This window comes from Lepus europaeus, chromosome 11 (assembly GCF_033115175.1).
Source record: "Lepus europaeus isolate LE1 chromosome 11, mLepTim1.pri, whole genome shotgun sequence".
In the NCBI taxonomy this organism is placed as follows: Eukaryota; Metazoa; Chordata; class Mammalia; order Lagomorpha; family Leporidae; genus Lepus; species Lepus europaeus.
In genome coordinates this window covers 85,546,879-85,565,139 of record NC_084837.1, presented here as the reverse complement: position 1 = coordinate 85,565,139, position 18,261 = coordinate 85,546,879, and the positions used below count along the sequence as shown (strand labels likewise).

The following is an 18,261-nucleotide window of genomic DNA, read 5'->3' as shown; positions in this document are numbered from 1 at the left end:
GCCACAGGCGGAGGATTAGCCTATTGAGCCGCGGCGCCGGCCTTATTTATTTGAAAGTCAGAGTTACATAGAGAGAGCAGAAGCAGAGAGAGAGGTCTTCCATCCATTGGTTCACTCCCCAATTGGCCACACCGGCTGGAGCTGCACTAATCTGAAGCCAGGAGCTAGGAGCTTTGTCTGGGTCTCCCATGCAAGTGCAGGAGCCCAAGGACTTGGGCCATCTCTGCTGCTTTTCCAGGTTGTAACAGAGAGCTGGATTGGAAGTGGAGCAGCCAGGACTTGAATCGGCACTCATATGGGATGCTGGCACTGCAGGCAGGAGCATTACCTGCTATGCTACAGCGCCGGCCCCAATATCTTTTTTGTAATACAAAACACAAAAATAAAAATAAACTTTTTCATAAGTAAGGATAAAATGTACAATAATTCAAAATTTTTAAAATTTACTTTTGGTGAAAGAGCGAGAGGGAGAGAAAAAGAGCAAGAGAGAGTGTGATCCTATCTGTGCAAATGCAGCCGGGACTGGGCCTGGCTGATTCTGGAAGCTAGGAACCCAAGCCATGTCTGTCACATAGCTGGCAGGAACCCAGTTACTTGAGCCATCACCACCACCTCCCAGCATCTCCATCAGCAGAAAGCAAGGGTCAGGACCTGCAGTTTCTTGTTGACAGTAATCTGGATACTCAGAGATGGCATTCAGGCTTCTTTTTTTTTTTTTCTTTTTTTAATTTTTGACAGGCAGAGTGGACAGTGAGAGAGAGAGAGACAGAGAGAAAGGTCTTCCTTTTGCCGTTGGTTCACCCTCCAATGGCCGCCGCGGTAGGCGCGCTGCGGCCGGCGCACCGCACTGTTCCGATGGCAGGAGCCAGGTGCTTCTCCTGGTCTCCCATGGGGTGCAGGGCCCAAGCACTTGGGCCATCCTCCACTGCACTCCCTGGCCACAGCAGAGAGCTGGCCTGGAAGAGGGGCAACCGGGACAGGATCGGTGCCCCGACCGGGACTAGAACCCGGTGTGCCGGCGCCGCAAGGTGGAGGATTAGCCTAGTGAGCCGCGGCGCTGGCCGGCATTCAGGCTTCTTAATCTGTCTTAACTGCTAGGCTAAATGCCTGCCTCAGTAAAGTAATTTTTAAGTAATATACTCAGTAACCAAGGGATCAAAAAATAGATCACAAGGGAAATTAAGCAATATTTGGAGATGCATTAAAATAGAAACACAACCCTCCAAAACTTAGAAAATACAGCAAAAAACTGTACTTAGAAGAAAATTTTTATCTGTAAGTGCCTATACTAAAAAAAAATCTCAAATCAGTAATTTAATCTTCCACATTAAGAAATTAGAGGGCCAAGTTAACCCAAAGCAAGTAAATAATAAGAAGATATAATAAGAAGAATGTGGATTAGAGTCACTTTAAAGAATAAAAAAAAAAAAAACAGTTGAGAAAATCAGGGGAACCAAGTATTGGTTGTTCAAAAAGATCAACAAAATTGACAGTTCTCTAGCTAGACTGGGAACAAAAGAAAGAAAATAACTAGGAATGAACAAAAGAGAAATTACCACCAACTCTGTAGGTATCAAAAAGATTATAATGATTGTATGCCAACGGATTAGATAACTTAGATGAACAAATTCCTAGAAACGAATTACCATAACTAACTCAAGAAGAAATATAAAACCTGAATGGACCTGTAGTGAGAAATTGAATTCCTAAAAAATAGAAAGAATTCCTGTAGAGAGAAACCCAAGACCAGATGGCTACATTAGTGAGTTCTAAATGTTTAGGAGAAGGATCCCCACCACTTCTTTACAAACTCTTCTAGATAGAAGAGGAGTAAATACTTCTGGACTATGTTCTTTGAGACCGTTATTACCCTGTGATCAGAATGAGATTATATTGGGAATTTAGCTTTGTGATTAATAATTCTGCATCCCACATTGGAGGGCCTACGTTTGATTCCTAGCTCTGGCTCCTTGACTCCAGCTTCCTGCCAATGAGACCCTTGGAAACAGTGGAGATGGCTGTAATTTTTGGGTCCTTGCCACCCACATGGAGACCTGGATTGCAAGTAGCTTCTGGTTCCAGCCCCAGCCATTGTGGGCATTTGGGGATTGCACCTGTGGGCAGGAGCTCTCTCCCTATCTGTCTCCCTCCATCTCTACCTCTTTCAAAACAACAACAAAAACCACACTGGACAAAAATGTTACAAAAAAAGAAAAAAAGCAAAGTATAGGTTGTATCCTTTGTGAATTTAGATATAAAGTCCTCAACAAACTATAGGCAAACCAAATCTGGCAACTTATCTAATATATTATGTACCACAAACAAGTGATATGTATTCCAGGAATACTAAGTTGTTTCAAAATATGAAAATTTATTGTTGTAACTGATTATGTTAAAAGAATGAAGAACAAAGATCATATGATTGTCTCAATAGATGTAGAAAAAGTATCTGACAAAATTCAGTATCCTTTCAAGATTAATACATTTAGCAAACCAGGAGTAGAAGAGAACTTTCTTAACCTGATAGAGGACATCTATTAAAAATTCACAGCTTATATTGTCTCAATGGAGAAAGACTTATGGCTTTTCCTGTTCAATCAGAAATAAGAGAATTTCCACTCTTGTCATTTTAATTCAAGCCAAGGCAGTTATGCAAGATAAAGAAATAAAATACTTCCAGATTGGAAAAGGTGAAATAAAAATATTTCTATTTGTAGATGATACGATTTTGTTCAGAGAAAATCCTAGGGCCAGCATCATGGTATAGCAGGTAAAGCTGCCACCTGCGATGCTGGCATCCCATTTGTGTGGCAGTTCAAGTCCTGCTGCTCCACTTCTGATCCAGCTCCCTGCTGGCGGGCCTGGGAAAGCAGCAGAAGGTGGCTCAAGTGCTTGGGCTCTTGCACCAACGTGAGAGACCTGGAAGAAGCTTCTGGCTCCTGGCTTTGACCTGGTACAGCTGCGAACATTGTGGCCACTTGGGGAGTGAAACAGCAGATGGAAGATCTTTTTCTCTCTCCCTTGCTTTGTAATTCTATCTTTCAAATAAATAAAATAAATCTTTTTAAAAAATCCTAAGGATTCCACAGATAAAAAACAAAACACCTAGTAGTGCTAATGAATGAATCAGAAAGATCGCATGATAGGTTCAATATACAGAAATCAGTTGTATGTCTACACATGAGCAATGCATAATCTAAAAACAAAATTTAAACAAATTTACATACAAAAACATCAAAAAGAATAGAGTATTTAGGAATAAATTTAACAAAATCAGTGGAAGATACATTTGCCAAAATTTAAAACATTATTGAATGAAATTATAGAAGATATAAATCAATAGAAAGAAGTCCATTGTTCCTGGCTTGTTGACAATATTCTAAAGATGTCTTTACTCCCCAGATTGATTTATAGATTCACTGGAATCACTATCAAAATGCCAACTGCCTTTATTTGGCAAAAATTGATCTTAAAATTCAATTGGAGGCCGGCGCCTCGGCTCACTAGGCTAATCCTCCACCTGCGGCGCTGGCACCCCGGGGTCTAGTCCTGGTCGGGGCGCCAGATTCTGTCCCGGTCGCTCCTTTTCCAGTCCAGCTCTCTGCTGGAGCCCAGAAAGGCAGTGGAGGATGGTCCAAGTGCTTGGGCCCTGCCACCCGCATGGAAACCAGGAGGAAGCACCTGGCCCCTGGCTTTGCATCGGCGCAGCACTGGCCACAGCACGCTGGCCGTGACGGCCATTTTGGGGGTAAACCAACCGAAGGAAGACCTTTCTCTCTGTTTCTCTTTCACTGTCTAACTCTGCCTGTCAAAAAAAAAAAAAAAAAAATTCAATTGGAGGTGCTGGTGGTGTGGCATAGTAGGCTAAGCCTCCACCTGCAGTGTCAGCATCCCATTTGGGCACCGTTTCATGTCCTGGCAGCTCTTTCAATCCAGCTCTCTGGTATGACTTGGGACAGCAGTGGAAGATGGCCCAAATGGGACCCTACACCCATGTGGGAGAGAAGCTCTTGGCTCTTGGTTTCGAATTGTCTCAGCTCCAGCCACTGCGGCCATTTGGGGAGTGAACCAGCAGATGGAAGACCTTTCTCTTTGTCTCTCCCTCTTTCTATCTGTAACTCTAGCTTTAAAACAAATAAATATTTTTAAAAAATTTATATGATAATTCAGGGGAGCCAGAATAGTGAAAGCAATCTTAAGGAACAAGGTTGGAAGAGTCACAATTCCCTAACTTGAAAACTTAGTACAAAAAACATAACAAAACAAAAAAACTTAGTGCTTTCTAGCAGCAGTAATCAAAACAGAGTCATACTGACAGAAGGTTAGACATGTAGGTCAGTGGAATACAATTGAGAGCCCAGAAGTAAACCCATATGTCCAGTTTATTGATATTCTACACAAGTACCAAAACAGTTCATTGGGGAAAGAATAATCTTTTCAGCAAATGGAGCTGCAAAAGAATGACATGGGGCCCTTACCTTATTTAGTATATATAAAAAATTAACTCAAAAGGGATGAAATACCTAACTGAAAGAGCTACAACTATAAAATTCAAAGAATAAAACAGGTATAAATCTTTATGACCATGGATTAGGCTTCTTAGATATGACATCAAAACACAAGCAACCAAAGGAAAAATTAAATTGAGCTTCATCAAAGTTTTTATAAATTTGTGCTTCAAAAGACCTATCAAGAAATTGAAAGTAGTTCTCAGAATGGGAGAGATATTTGCAAGTTGTCTATTTGATAAGGTTCTAGTTTCTAGAACATATAAAGACCCTTACAACTCAACAATTTAAAAACCAACTCAGTTTAAAAAATGGGTCAAGTGGCCGGCGCCGTGGCTCAACAGGCTAATCCTCCGCCTTGCGGCGCCGGCACACCAGTTCTAGTCCCGGTCGGGGCTCCGGATTCTGTCCCGGTTGCCCCTCTTCCAGGCCAGCTCTCTGCTGTGGCCCGGGAGTGCAGTGGAGGATGGCCCAAGTGCTTGGGCCCTGCACCCCATGAGAGACCAGGAGAAGCACCTGGCTCCTGCTGTCAGATCAGTGCGGTGCGCCGGCCGCAGCGCACCAGCCGCAGCGGCCATTGGAGGGTGAACCAATGGCAAAGGAAAACCTTTCTCTCTGTCTCTCTCTCTCACTGTCCACTCTGCCTGTCAAAAATAAAAAAAAAAAATTAAAAAAAAATGGGTCAAGAATCTGAGTAGACCAATCTCCTAATAAGATATACAATAGTCCATAATCACATGAAAATGTGCTCAGCATCATTAGTTATTAGGCAAATGCAAATGAAAATCACAATGATATACTGTTAACACCGACTAAATGGCTAAAGTCAGAAAGGCAGTAGCAAGTGTTGGAGGAGATGGATAAATTAGAACCCTCCTACATCACTAATAGGAATGCAAAATGGTGCAGCTGCTTTGGAAAACAATTAAGCAGTCACTTACATAGTTAAACAGAGTTACCATATGACCCAACAGTTCCACAACTAGGTCTGTATCCAAGAGAATTAAAAACGTATGTCCACATAAAAACTTGTACATGAATGTTTATAGCAGCATTATTCATAATAGTCAAAAGATGCGACCAACACAAATGTCTGTCAACAGATGAGTGAAACATGTTATACCCATAGGATATAACATTATCGAGCCATAAAAAGGAATGATGCGAAGATACATGCTGAAATACCACTGAACCTTATTAAAATTATACTAAGTGGAAGAAGCCAGACACAAAAGGCAACATATTATATGATTCCATAGAGACAGAAGATATATCAGTGGTTGTCAGGGGGGTGGCATGGGGAGATGGGGAATAACTAACTACAAATGGGTACAGAGATTTTTTTCTGAGGTGATGAAAATATTCTAAAATTTGCTAATGATGATGGTACAACTTTGTTGAATACTAAGAACAGCTAAATTTTAAACATTAAAAGAGTGATTTTTATTGCATCTTATGCCAATTTTTTCATTTTTTATTTTTTAAAGATTTATTTATTGGGGGGGTGGAGAGTCTTCTGTCCACAGGATCACTCCCCAAATGGCTGCAATGGCTGGAGCTGTGCCGATCCGAAGCCAGGAGCTTCTTCTGGGTTTCTCACCCAGGTGCAGGGCCCCGAGGACTTGGGCCATCTGCTGCTGCTTTCCCAGGCACATTAGCTCTGGCTATTGTGGCCATCTAGGGAGTGAACCAGCAGGATGGAAGATCTCGCTTTCTGTCTTGCTCCCTCTCTTTGCAACTCTGCCTTTCAAATAAATAAGTAAATTTTTAATAAACATTTATCTTTTTTTTTTTTTTTTTTGACAGGCAGAGTGGATAGTGAGAGAGAGAGAGACAGAGAGAAAGGTCTTCACCCTTCAATGGCCACTGCGGCCAGCGCATCTCGCTGATCCGAAGCCAGGAGCCAGGTGCTTCTCCTGGTCTCCCATGCCAGTGCAGGGCCCAAGCACTTGGGCCATCCTCCGCTGCGTTCCTGGGCCATACCAGAGAGCTGACCTGGAAGAGGGGCAACCGGAATAGAATCCGGCGCCCCAACCGGGACTAGAACCTGGTGTGCCGGCGCCGCAAGGCGGAGGATTAGCCTGTTAAGCAACGGCACCGGCCAACATTTATCTTTGGATTTGTCTATTCCTTGGCTCTCCTTGGTAGCCACCCCATTTTAGAAGAGAATTTAGAGATGGGTTTTCCCACAATGTGTGTAGGGTTGTTCCTGTTAATGGCTATTTTGTTTTCTCCTTCCTTATCCATGAAGCTACTAGTCGTTTGCCACTGTTCGTGTTGTTTCTTGTGTGCTTTCCCACTTTCCTTCCTTTGTCTGAATTTCTTTTAGTTTTTTATTTTGAACCAATTGTTGGCCTTAGGAAAAGTTGCATAAATAACACAATTTTCATTTATCTCTTACCCAGATCCCCTAACATTAATGTCTTGCATAGTATAATGACCAAAACCAAGAAATTATGTTGGTTTACTAATAATTAAACTTGGGGCTGATAGTGTGTGGTGCCATCTGGTTAAGCCTGTGCCACTGGTATCCCATATTGGAGTAGTTGTTTGAATCCTTGCTACCATGCCTATGATCCAGCTCCCTGCCAATGTGCTGGAGAAGGCAGTGGAGAATGGCCCAAGTAATCAGGCCCTGGATGGAGTTCTGGACCCCTGGCTTTGGCCTGGATCAGCCTCAGCCATGGTAGGCATCTGAGTAATGACTCAGTGGGTGGAAGATCCGTCTCTCGGTCTCTCCCTCTTCTTGTTCACTCTGTCTTTCAAATAATGAAATAAATCTCACAAAAATAGAAAAAGAAATTTTATCAGTTTCCACTTAATGTCCTTGTTCTGTTGTAGGGTCCCATACTACATTTCTTCTTTAGCCTCCTCTAACAATTCCTTGGTTTTTGCTTGTCTTTTATATACCTGACTCTGAAATGACTGCTGGTCAGTCATTTTACTGAACAGTTCTCTGTTATTTTTTGATGATTAGATTAAATTTTGTGTTTTTGTCGATGATGCAGAAATGCTGTTTCCTTGATAAATCTCAGAGGCTTCATGATATTGATACATTTTATTACAGACAATGTTGACCTTGATCATTTGGCTAAAGTAGTTTTTGCTGGGTTTCTGCATCCATCAGTAGCTTCTGAGAGAGGGGCAAAGGAAATATATTTTTTGAAGCTTAAAATAGTTTGAGAATTGAATATCTTCATAAATAGTTTGGGAATAGAGTTCTAAATTGCAAATAATTTTTGTATCCAAATTGTAAAGAAGTCATTGCTTTACTTTTTTCTAGCTTTCACTGTTACTTAGAAAAAATCAGTTTGTTCAAGTTTTTGGCCATTTGTATGTACTTGGAGTACTAACAAATTCTGCTTGTCACGCATTTTCAAATTTCAAAATGATATGAACTGATATGGGTACAATTTTATCCACTGTTGTGTATATTTGGGTGGACTCTTCAAAAGTTAGAACCTTAGTTTTAAGAAATTATCTTCCAGGAGTTTGTTAATTTCCTCTTTGTTGTTTTCTGTTCTTTTTGGAACTCCTTAATATCGCACTACTGGACCAGGAGCCAGGAACCTCTTCCAGGTCTCCCATGTTGGGTGCAAGGTTCCAAGGATTTGGGCCATCTTCTACTGTTTTCCCATAAAAAAGAGCTGGATCAGAAGTGAAGCAAAAGGGACTCGAACCTGTGCCCATATGGGATGCCGGCATCACAAGTGGTAGCAGCCTTACCCACTAAGCCACAATGCCGACCCTATAATTTTTGTTTTTAAGATTTTTTTTTCTCCCTTTGTGGTTGCTGTTTTTTCTCCCTTTGTAGTTGCTGGTTTTTTTGTCTTTTTTTTTTTTTTTTTTTTTTAATGAAACCTTATCTGTTAGTTTTTGTCGCTTTCATAAATTTCTTAAAATTCCTAATGAACTCAGGGGCTGGCGTTGTGGCACAGTGTGTTAACGCCCTGGCCTGGAGCGCCAGCTGCTCCACTTCCTGTCCAGCTCTCTGCTATGGCCTGGGATAGCAGTAGAAAATGGCCCAAGTCCTTCGGTCCCTGCACCCACGTGGGAGACCTGGAAGAAGCTCCTGGCTTCGGATTGGCACAGCTCTGGCCATTGCGGCCATCTGGGGAGTGAACCATCGGGTGGAAGACCTCTCTCTCTGCCTCTCCTCTCTCTGTGTAACTCTGACTTTCAAATAAATAAATAAATCTTTTAAAAAAAATTGCTAATGAACTCAGGGCTTGTTATGCCCTTTCCATTCTTTTAGATGGATTTTGATGGAAAGGTTATTAATTCTTCTTGTACTCTTGGATTTTTTTAAAGATTTATTTATTTGAAAGAGTAACAGAGAGGCAGAGGCAGAGAAAGAGTCTTCCATCTGCTGGTTCACTGCCCAAATGGCTGCAATGGCTGGAGTTGTGCTGATCCAAAGCCAGGAGCCAGGAGCTTCTTCTGGGTCTCCCACATGGGTGCAGGGGCCCATGTGCATCTTCCACTGCTTTCCTAGGCCATAGCAGAGAGCTGGATTGGAAGTGGAGCAGCCGGCACTCGAACTGGCACCCACGTGGGGTGCTGACACTGCAGGTGGTACCCTTACCTGCTACGCCTCAGTGCTGGCCCCTGGATTTTTCAATCATTATACTAGATCAAAGAATTAGGAACATTGACTTATAGAAAGATTGAGTATTAGAACTTAAAGACACTGTTGAGTTTATCTAGTCTAACACTTGAATTTTGCAATGAAGAAGCCATGTTCCGGAGAAATTGTGAGATATTGCAGCTAGGTAGCTTTTCCTTATGCTGCTCCCACTTTGCTTTTGTCTAAGTCCTGCTAATTCTTTAGTTCCTAAATGCCTCATCCTCAGGTGGACCTTCCATAAGTCCCAAAGGCCATGCTACTTGCCTCCGAGTGTCGGTACTCACTCAAGTTCCTGTTTCTTTTTACTTAGTCTGTGTGACTTTCATACTTTAAATTACTTGCTCTTAGTCTTTCCCATTAGATATTATGCTTGTGAAAACAGGGCCTGTATAAATGTAACTTTGCACAGATCCTTACCCAGCCCAATGCTATAGATGCAACACTAAATATTTGTTGTGTGATGTTTAGCTATTTAATAGCAAATCCAAAACACATATTCTGGTCTTCTTAAAAACACCTAGAGGGCCAGCATTATGGCATAGAGGGTTAAGCCACTGTCCATGTTGCTGGCATGTCATATGAGCACTGATTCAGGACCCAGCTGCTAGACTTCTGATCCAGCTCCCTGCTCATGCACCTGAGAAAGCAGCAGAAGATGGTCCAAGTACTTGGGCCCTTGCCACCCACGTGGGAAACCTGGATGGAGTTCCAAGGCTCCTGGCTTCAGCTTTGCCAAGTCCCCAACATTGTTATCATTCGAGGAGTGAACCAGTGGATGGAAGACTCTCTCTCTCTCACTGCTTAATCTCACTGTAACTCTTCCTTTCAAATAAATTTTATAAGAATGTTAAAAAAGACATCTAAACCATTTTCTTTATATTTTCACAATGCCGATAATGGGTTCACTTTTCATGTTTTTGTTAAAAAGACAAGAACTAGTCAAGTCAATTCTCTTTTCTATTTTCAAATTAGGTGGTAATTGAAACTCTTTCAGTGGGAGCTACCATGCTGTTACCTCCGTTACGAGAACGGATGGAATTACTTCATTCTCTTTTACCCCAAGGACCTGATAGATGGGAAAGCTTGTCTAAAGGACAGGTGAGCCTTTGCACAATATCGAGTAAGCCAGTAGTGTCTCAAAAAATTGGACTGAGAGAAAAGTAAAGCTAATCAGTTGTCACGTATTCATGGAATAGTACTCAACTTGCTAGATAAATAGTAATATGCTGAAACAATATTATATGCTGAAAGAATTCCCAGATCTAGTGTCCACTGGTGAAGAAATTTATTTAATTATTGGGAGTTAATTATTAGAATAATAACTTGTTTTCCAGTGTTACAGTGTTGAACCAGAGACTGTGGTTTATTTGTAGTGTGCTGAGTTGAAATCAAGGGCACGTTCTCCTACTGTTGGTTTCTTGTCCAGAACATTGTCTGAAATTGTTGATATGAAAAATAAAAGATAACTGTTGGGAAAAGTATTTGATAATAAGAGTGTGTTTATTTTTTTCACTTTTATCTTATGTATATTAAATATGCACATTTTGCTGGATCAAGTAGAGGAAACTATTGTACAGCTGTAGACTTGAGGGGGAAAGTGGCACTTATTGGCAGTGTATCCACAGATATATTCCAGTGAATATTTTGCATTATTTAGATTCCAAGTGCCATATTTTAAACATAAAGTTAGTAATTGTCATTGTAGTGTAATTTATCTTTTGGTATTTCCTGTTCCTGTCTACTTAGTACTAAAATTATTTTGCAATATGCCATTTCTAGCTTAGTTTTAGGTATTATAATAAAAGATGACATAAAAACCTGTAACTTGCATTTTCCTGAGTGGTATTAATTGGGTAGTTTTCTTATAATTACATACTTAAAGATTATTGTTTATCAGACTATTAAATGAATTAATTAGCAGCATTTGTACAGTTTATTCATAAGATCTGCTTCCACCTTCTAGTGCATTTAAAGCTAGTTATTTACATGTTTATATTTTACTGTCCTTTAGCGAATGCAACTGGATATAATTCTAACAAGTTTGCAAGATCATACCCACGTAGCCTCCCTGCTTGGCTACAGCTCACCCTCTGATGCTGCTGACCTCTCTTCTGTGTGTACCGGTTATGGCAACTTGTCAGATCAACCTTATGGCCCTCAGAGCTGCCATCCAGACACCCATCTGGCTGAAATTTTGATGAAGACTCTCTTAAGAAATTTAGGATTTTACACAGTAAGTTTTTCCATTATATTAAAAAAAGAATCAAGAGGTAGTCATTTCTTCAGGTCAAAGTATTTTGATAGTTAAACACTTACAAAAAAAACTGCAGCCTCCCCTTCCTCCAAGGGGGAAAGCAGATTGGACCTTCTGAAATACATTGTGGGCACCAAATGTATGTAATTCAGAAATCCAAAGAGATTTATATTAGAATTTTACCAAATTTTTTCTGATGTTAATGTAGAAGAAAAAAACAGGTAAAAATAGTCAGCAGCATTTTTTAAAAAAGATTTATTTATTTATTTGAAAGTCAGAGTTACACAGAGATAGAAGGAGAGGCAGAAAGAGAGAGAGAGAGAGAGAGAGAGAGAGAGAGAGAGGTGTCTCCCATCTGCTGGTTCACTCCCCAATTCCGCAATGGTCAGAGCTGTACCAATCTGAAGCCAGGAGCCAGGAGCTTCTTCCAGGTCTCCCATGTGGGTGCAGGGGCCCAAAGATTTGGGCCATCTTCCTCTGCTCTCCCAGGCCACGGCAGAGAGCTGTGGAGCAGCCGGGACTTGAATTGGCGTCTAAATGGGATTCTGGCACTGCAGGCAGCGGCTTTACCCTCTGTGCCACAGAGCCGGCTCCTCAACAGCATTTTTAAAGAGAATAATGAGCAAGAGATTAATCTTACCAGATAGAATCTTACAATTAAACAACATGATTGGTACCAACTAAGAATACGCTGGTTATTTGAAGACAAGACAAAGAATCCTATAGATTTCTGAGTTTTAGGATACCAATAAATCTTACCCTGTGGTATTTTTGAAATCCATCCCTTTTTCCTTTTCTGTTGCTTTGAGTTCTAACCTAGGCTATCCTGATGCAGTTCTACTAGTAGTATTCTAAGTTATTGTCACTATCGCTGGTTTCTTCTCAGCATCTCACTGCTGTAATACCCTCTTCATGTTAAAGTAAAACTCCCTCAGACCCTTTGTCTTTGGCTCACACATCGTTTTCGTCTGAACTTCCTGTTTTCTCAAAATTGTACATCACACACTTTTGCTTGTTTTCATCTTTGCTTGTTTTTCTTTTCTGTGAATCTATGACTTCTTTAAAACTTGGCTATTCTAGGAACACTTGGCCAGATAATCTAACCATGTGGTTACAGCTGCACACTCCTGTACTACTCAGCACTTTTAGGATCAGAGTGTATTGTATGACTCAATTGTTTGTGTATTATTTCATGCTGTCTTCTATACTTCTGCAAGGCTGGGGTTATATTTTTTATTTATTTTTAAAGATTTATTATTATTACTATTGAAAGAGTTACACAGAGAGAAAAGAAGAGGCAGAGAAAGAGAGAGGTCTTTCATCCATTGGTTCACTCCCCAGTTGGCCACAGTGGCTGGAGCTGCGCCGATCTGAAGCCAAGAGTCAGAAGTTTCTTCTGGGTCTCCTACGTGGGCGCAGGGGCCCAAGGACTTGGGCCATCTGCTGCTGCTTTCCCAGGCCCTCGCAGAACTGGATCGGAAGTGGAGCAGCCAAGCCTTGAACTGGTGCCCATATGGGATGCTGGCACTGCAGTCAGTGGCTTTACCTGCTATGCCACAGTGCTGGCCCTGGATTTATATATTTTAATTTTCTGTACAAATCTTAGTGCTCTGTTCTTTCACATTAAATGACCGATAAGTCAGAGCTAAAATTGTTCCTTCAGAATTCTTTTATTTCAGGTTTAAAAATGTAAATTTGGTTTGATATTTGGTAGCTGCAACCAGTAATGGCTACAAATGGAATGGAAATAATGTTATGATATATCCATTTGTTTATGACAGAAATTTTTTCTCAAATTTGTAAGGAACATTTTTGCTGCATAAAAAGCAGTGGCTTTCTTATGTCACTAGGGCTGTAGTAGACACTTGCATTCGATGGAAATGGAAATAAAATACTACTTTTGAATTAAATCGTAAGTTATTCTTTCTGATATGATTTAAAGTAAGCTTATGTTCTAAGACTTAATGTTGCTGTTGGGCAGCTTATGGATAGGGCTTTAAAATGTACTCAGTCTCTATCATGTATATTGAAAACAGACTAAATTTTATGCATAAAGATATTCATCACATTTTATTTATAAGAAATAAAATTGGAAATAACTAAGCTATGTGAAAATAGAGAGGGGCCGGCCCTGTAGCATAGTAGATTAAGCCTCTGCTTGCAACATTGGTATCTCATAAGGGCACCGATTGGAGTCCTGGCTGCTCCACTTCTGATCCAGCTCTCTGCTATGGCCTGGGAAAGCAGTAAAAGATGATCCAAGTCCCTGCACCCATGTGGGAGACCCGGAAGAAGCTTCTGGCTCCTGGCCCAGCTCCAACCATTGATGCCATTTGGGGAGAGAACCAGCGGATGGAAGACCTCTGTCTGTCCCTCTCTCTGTAACTCTGCCTTTCACATAAATAAATAAATCTTTAAAAAAAATTAGAGCAATGGCTAAGTAAGTTATGATTTTATATGTATAATACCTAAAGAATTAAATTTTTATACACATTATTTATGCAAATGTGAGAAACATTTATAAATTTGTTGGAAAAAAACAATAAAAATAAAATATATGGTATTTATAATAAAAATTAGTAAAAAAGTACATCAAAAGATGTTAGTAGTCATTTTCTTTAGGTGGCTAGCTAAATAGTGATATTAACTTGTTTTGATACAGTTTTTATATTTTCTAAATTTTTTTCATTGAACATTTAAAAAATTTATTCACTTATTTATTTGAAAGGCAGAGCAATAGAGACAAGGAAGGAGAGACAGAGAGAGAGTTATACACACAGATAGACAGAGATCTTCCTTTTGCTGACCTACTTCCCAAGTGGCTGCAACAGCTGGAGCTAAGCCAAGGCCAAAACCAGGAACCTGAAACACTTTCCAGGTCTCCATGTGGAGGTCAGTGGGGGTCCAAGTACTTGGTCCATTCTTCACTGCCTTTCCAGGTGCATTAGCAGGAAGCTGAATCAGAAGCAGAGGAGCGGGACTGGAACTGGCACTATGATATGGGATGCCTGTGTTGTAAGTGGTGGCTTGTTCCTTAGTATCACAATGCCAGCTCCTGAGCATTTCTTTTTAAAATGTTTTCTGCTTGAAATAATTTAAAACAGAGAGGTTACCAGAATCATTCAAAGGACTCTTCTGTACCCTTTAACCAAGTTTGCTTTATCTTTTTTTGTTATTATTGTGTTTATTTTATTTGAGAGACAGAGAGAGAGCAACAGAGAGACAGATGTTGAGATCTTCCATCAGCTGATTCACTCCCCAGATACCTAAAATAGCCAATGCTAGGTGAAGCTAAAGCGGAGACCCAAGAATTCAATGCTGGCTTCCCTTGTGGGTGGCAGGAGATCAAGTACTGTCCAGCTGCACGTTGGCAGGAAGCTGGATTGAAGTGGAGTAGCCAGGACCAGGCATCCAGATATGGGATACCAGCAACGTTACTGCTGCACCAAATGCCTACTCCATCTGTCTTTTTAAATTTTAAATCATATGAGGCTAAGCTGCAGATGGCATATTGATTATCCCTTTACTTAAGCATCTACTAAGTCTGTTTTTCTTAAGAACAAGGACATTTCCTTACACGACAACATAACAGTCATTGAATTCGGGGAATTTAACATGAATATAGATCTGTTATCTAATATATGGTCCATATTTACATTTTTACAGTCCTTTGTACTAATGTCCTTTGTAGCAAATTCCCTCCTAGTTTAGGATCTGGTTGAAGCACACATTATAATTTTGTTGTCATGTCTCATTAGTGCATTTATTTCTTTTATAATGAGAAAACAATTTGACTTTCAAGAATTAATGTTCTTAGAAATCCATTATTGATGTGAGTGTTTGGCCTAGTAGTTAAGACATCCACATCCCATATCAGAGAGCTTGGGTTCCATTCCTGGCTCCTGCTCACAATACCATCTTCCTGCTATGCAGATCTGAGAGGCAGCAGTAATGGCTTAAGTGATTGAATATCTGCCACCCACGTGGGAGACCTGGACTGAGTTCTTGACTCCTGGCTTTGGTCTGCCTCAGTTCCCGCTGTTGTGGGTATTTGGGGGGTGAACCAGCAGATGGGATCTCTCTATTTGCTTCTTTCTGTGTGTATATCTCTGAAGGAAGATAATTAACTACTTAAAAAGAAAACACTACTAGGTTATTTTTTAAAAAAAGGAATCCATATGAAAACAAATAAATCTATTTGAAAGAAAGCATATGAAAGCAAAATATTTACATAGAAGATCTGAAAAGCAAAAGCATCAAGGTGTTGAAATATATTATCTTTGGGTAGTTGTGTTATTATCCTTGTTTTCTGTATTTTCAGTGTTTGTATAGTGAAACATGTATGGTTGAATATTATTTTCATTCTCAAGCATTTCACATGTAATTTTCATTTATGTGTCATTTTAGGATCAAGCATTTGGAGAACTAGAAAAGAATAGTGATAAATTCCTACTGGGAACATCATCCTCAGAGAACAGCCAGCCTGCTCATCTGCATGAACTGCTGTGCTCTCTACAGAAACAACTGTTGGCATTTTGCCATATTAATAACATTAGTGAAGTATGTGATTCCTTGCCTTTTGTGGTGATCTCTCAGACCCTGAAGCCCAGTCGTTTGAGTATGCCATGATATTTTTGTACGGAATCAAAGTAGTAATTTGGGAACATTTTCTCCTCAGAACTCAAGCAGTGTGGCATTGCTTCATAAACATCTGCAGCTCTTGTTGCCTCATGCCACAGATATTTATTCACGTTCTGCAAATTTGCTCAAAGAAAGTCCTTGGAATGGCAGTGTTGGAGAAAAATTAAGAGGTATGTTTGGTATTGGGTTTCATACTTAATCAGTCTTCAAAACGATGAGTCTTTGCCCTGTCCCAAGCCTCCAGAGGGCCTGAAGCCTCTGAGTATAATGAGAATGATCTTGAGATCCCTTTTATCTTGGTTTGCAGGTAATAGTAGCAGTGATTTATCTTAAAAGACTCTTTTTTTTAAAAAAATGTACAGTTTAATACTTTATCCCTTTTAGTATTTTTTTTTGTTGTTGTTCTACTTAATACTATTGGTTGAGCTATGTAATTAACACACAATTATTCTTAGGTGTTTAAAGTTAACTGAAAAGTGATCTCTGTTAAATATAAGAGTGGGAATAAGAGAGGGAGGGGATGTACAATTTGGGACATCCTCAAGCTGACTTGCCCCAAGTGGTGGAGTTAGAAATGTGCCAGGGGATTCCAATACGATCCCGTCAAGGTTGCATGTACCAATGCCATCTCACTAGTCCAAGTGATCAATTTCAGGTCACAATAGATCATAATAATAGGCCTAAGAGTCAAAGGGATCACAGAAACAAGACTAGTGTCTGCTAATGCTAACTGATAGAATAAAAAAGGGAGAGAACGATCCAACATGGGAAGCAGGATACACAGCAGACTCATAGAATGGCAGATGTCCTGAACAGCACTCTGGCCTTGGAATCAGCCCTTAAGGCATTCAGATCTGGCTAGAGAGCCCATGAGAGTATTTTAGGCATGGAAAGCCAAGACATTCTGGCAAAAAAAAAAGGGGGGGGGGACCTAAATGAAAGATCTCTGTGAGTGAGATCCCCGTGGGAAGAATGGGCCATCAAAGAAGGAGGTACCTTTCTCTGAAGGGAGGAGAGAAATTCCACTTTGACTATGGCCTTGTCAAAATAAGATCAAAGTTGGTGAGCTCAGGGGGCTTCCATGGCCTTGGCAACTCATGACTAGACCCTGGGGAGATTGCTGATGCCTTAAACAAGATTGTCAATTTGTTAAGTCAACAACAGGAGTTACTGTGCACTTACTCCTCATGTAGGATCTCTGTCCTTAATGTGTAGTTCAATGTGAATTAATGATATGACTAGTGCTCAAACAGTATTTTGCACTTTGTGTTCTGTGTGGGGGCAAACTGATGAAATCTTTACTTAATATATACTAAATTGATTCATCTGTATATAAAGATAATCGAAAATGAATCTTGATGTGAATGGAATGGGAGAGGGAGCGGGAGATGGGAGGGTTGCGGATGGGGGGGCAAAAGCCATTGTAATCCATAAACTGTACTTTGGAAATTTATATCTACTAAATAAAAGTTAAAAAAAAAAGATAATGCATAGAGAGAAAAAAATATATTTATTTGAAAGCGTTAAAGAGAGGCACAGAGGCAGAGAGAGAGAGGTCTTCCATCCACTGGTTCACGCCCCAAATGGCCTCAACGGCCAGAGCTGTGCTGATCCAAAGCCAAGAGCCTGGAGCTTCTTCTGGGTCTCCCATTAGGGTACAGGGGCCCAAGGACTTGGGCCATCTTCCACTGCTTTCCCAGGCCACAGCAGAGTGTTGGAAGTGTAGCAGTCAGGACCCATATTGGATGCCGACATTGCAGGTGGCAGCTTTACTTGCTACACCACAATGCTGGCCTTGAAGTACATTCTTCTACAGGCTTATGTGTTGTCATAGGCCTGTTTTTTCTGATCTCTCTCTAATTACTCTCTGTCGTCTTCAGATATGCTTTTTTTTTTTAAAGATTTTATTTATTTATTTATTTATTTGAGAGGTAGAGTTACAGACAAACAGAGACAGATTGAAAGGTCTTCCTTCCGTTGGTTCACTCCCCAGATGGCTGCAAGGGCTGGAGCTGTGCCAATCCAAAGCCAGGAGCCTGGTGCTTCTTCCCGGTCTCCCATGCAGGTGGAGGGGCCCAAGCACTTGGGCCATCCTCCACTGCCCTCCCAGGCCACAGCAGAGAGCTGGATTGGAAGAGGAGCAGCCAGGACTAGAACCAGCGCCCAAATGGGATGCCAGCAATGCAAGCAGAGGATTAGTAGCCTACTGCGCCATGGCACCGGCCCCCAAA

General features: G+C 40.7%; 1 protein-coding gene across 7 annotated transcripts in view; it reads left to right on the top strand.

The window, feature by feature from the left end:
• HERC1 (HECT and RLD domain containing E3 ubiquitin protein ligase family member 1) overlaps positions 1 to 18,261 on the top strand; it is a 228,114-nt gene that overhangs the window by 76,647 nt on the left and 133,206 nt on the right. For all 7 annotated transcript variants that reach the window (XM_062206099.1, XM_062206102.1, XM_062206101.1 and 4 more), the window contains exons 13-16: positions 10,108 to 10,233; positions 11,147 to 11,368; positions 15,797 to 15,949; positions 16,068 to 16,200. In XM_062206099.1, coding sequence (XP_062062083.1) covers positions 10,108 to 10,233; positions 11,147 to 11,368; positions 15,797 to 15,949; positions 16,068 to 16,200 — 634 coding nt within the window. The remainder of the gene's footprint in view (positions 1 to 10,107; positions 10,234 to 11,146; positions 11,369 to 15,796; positions 15,950 to 16,067; positions 16,201 to 18,261) is intronic.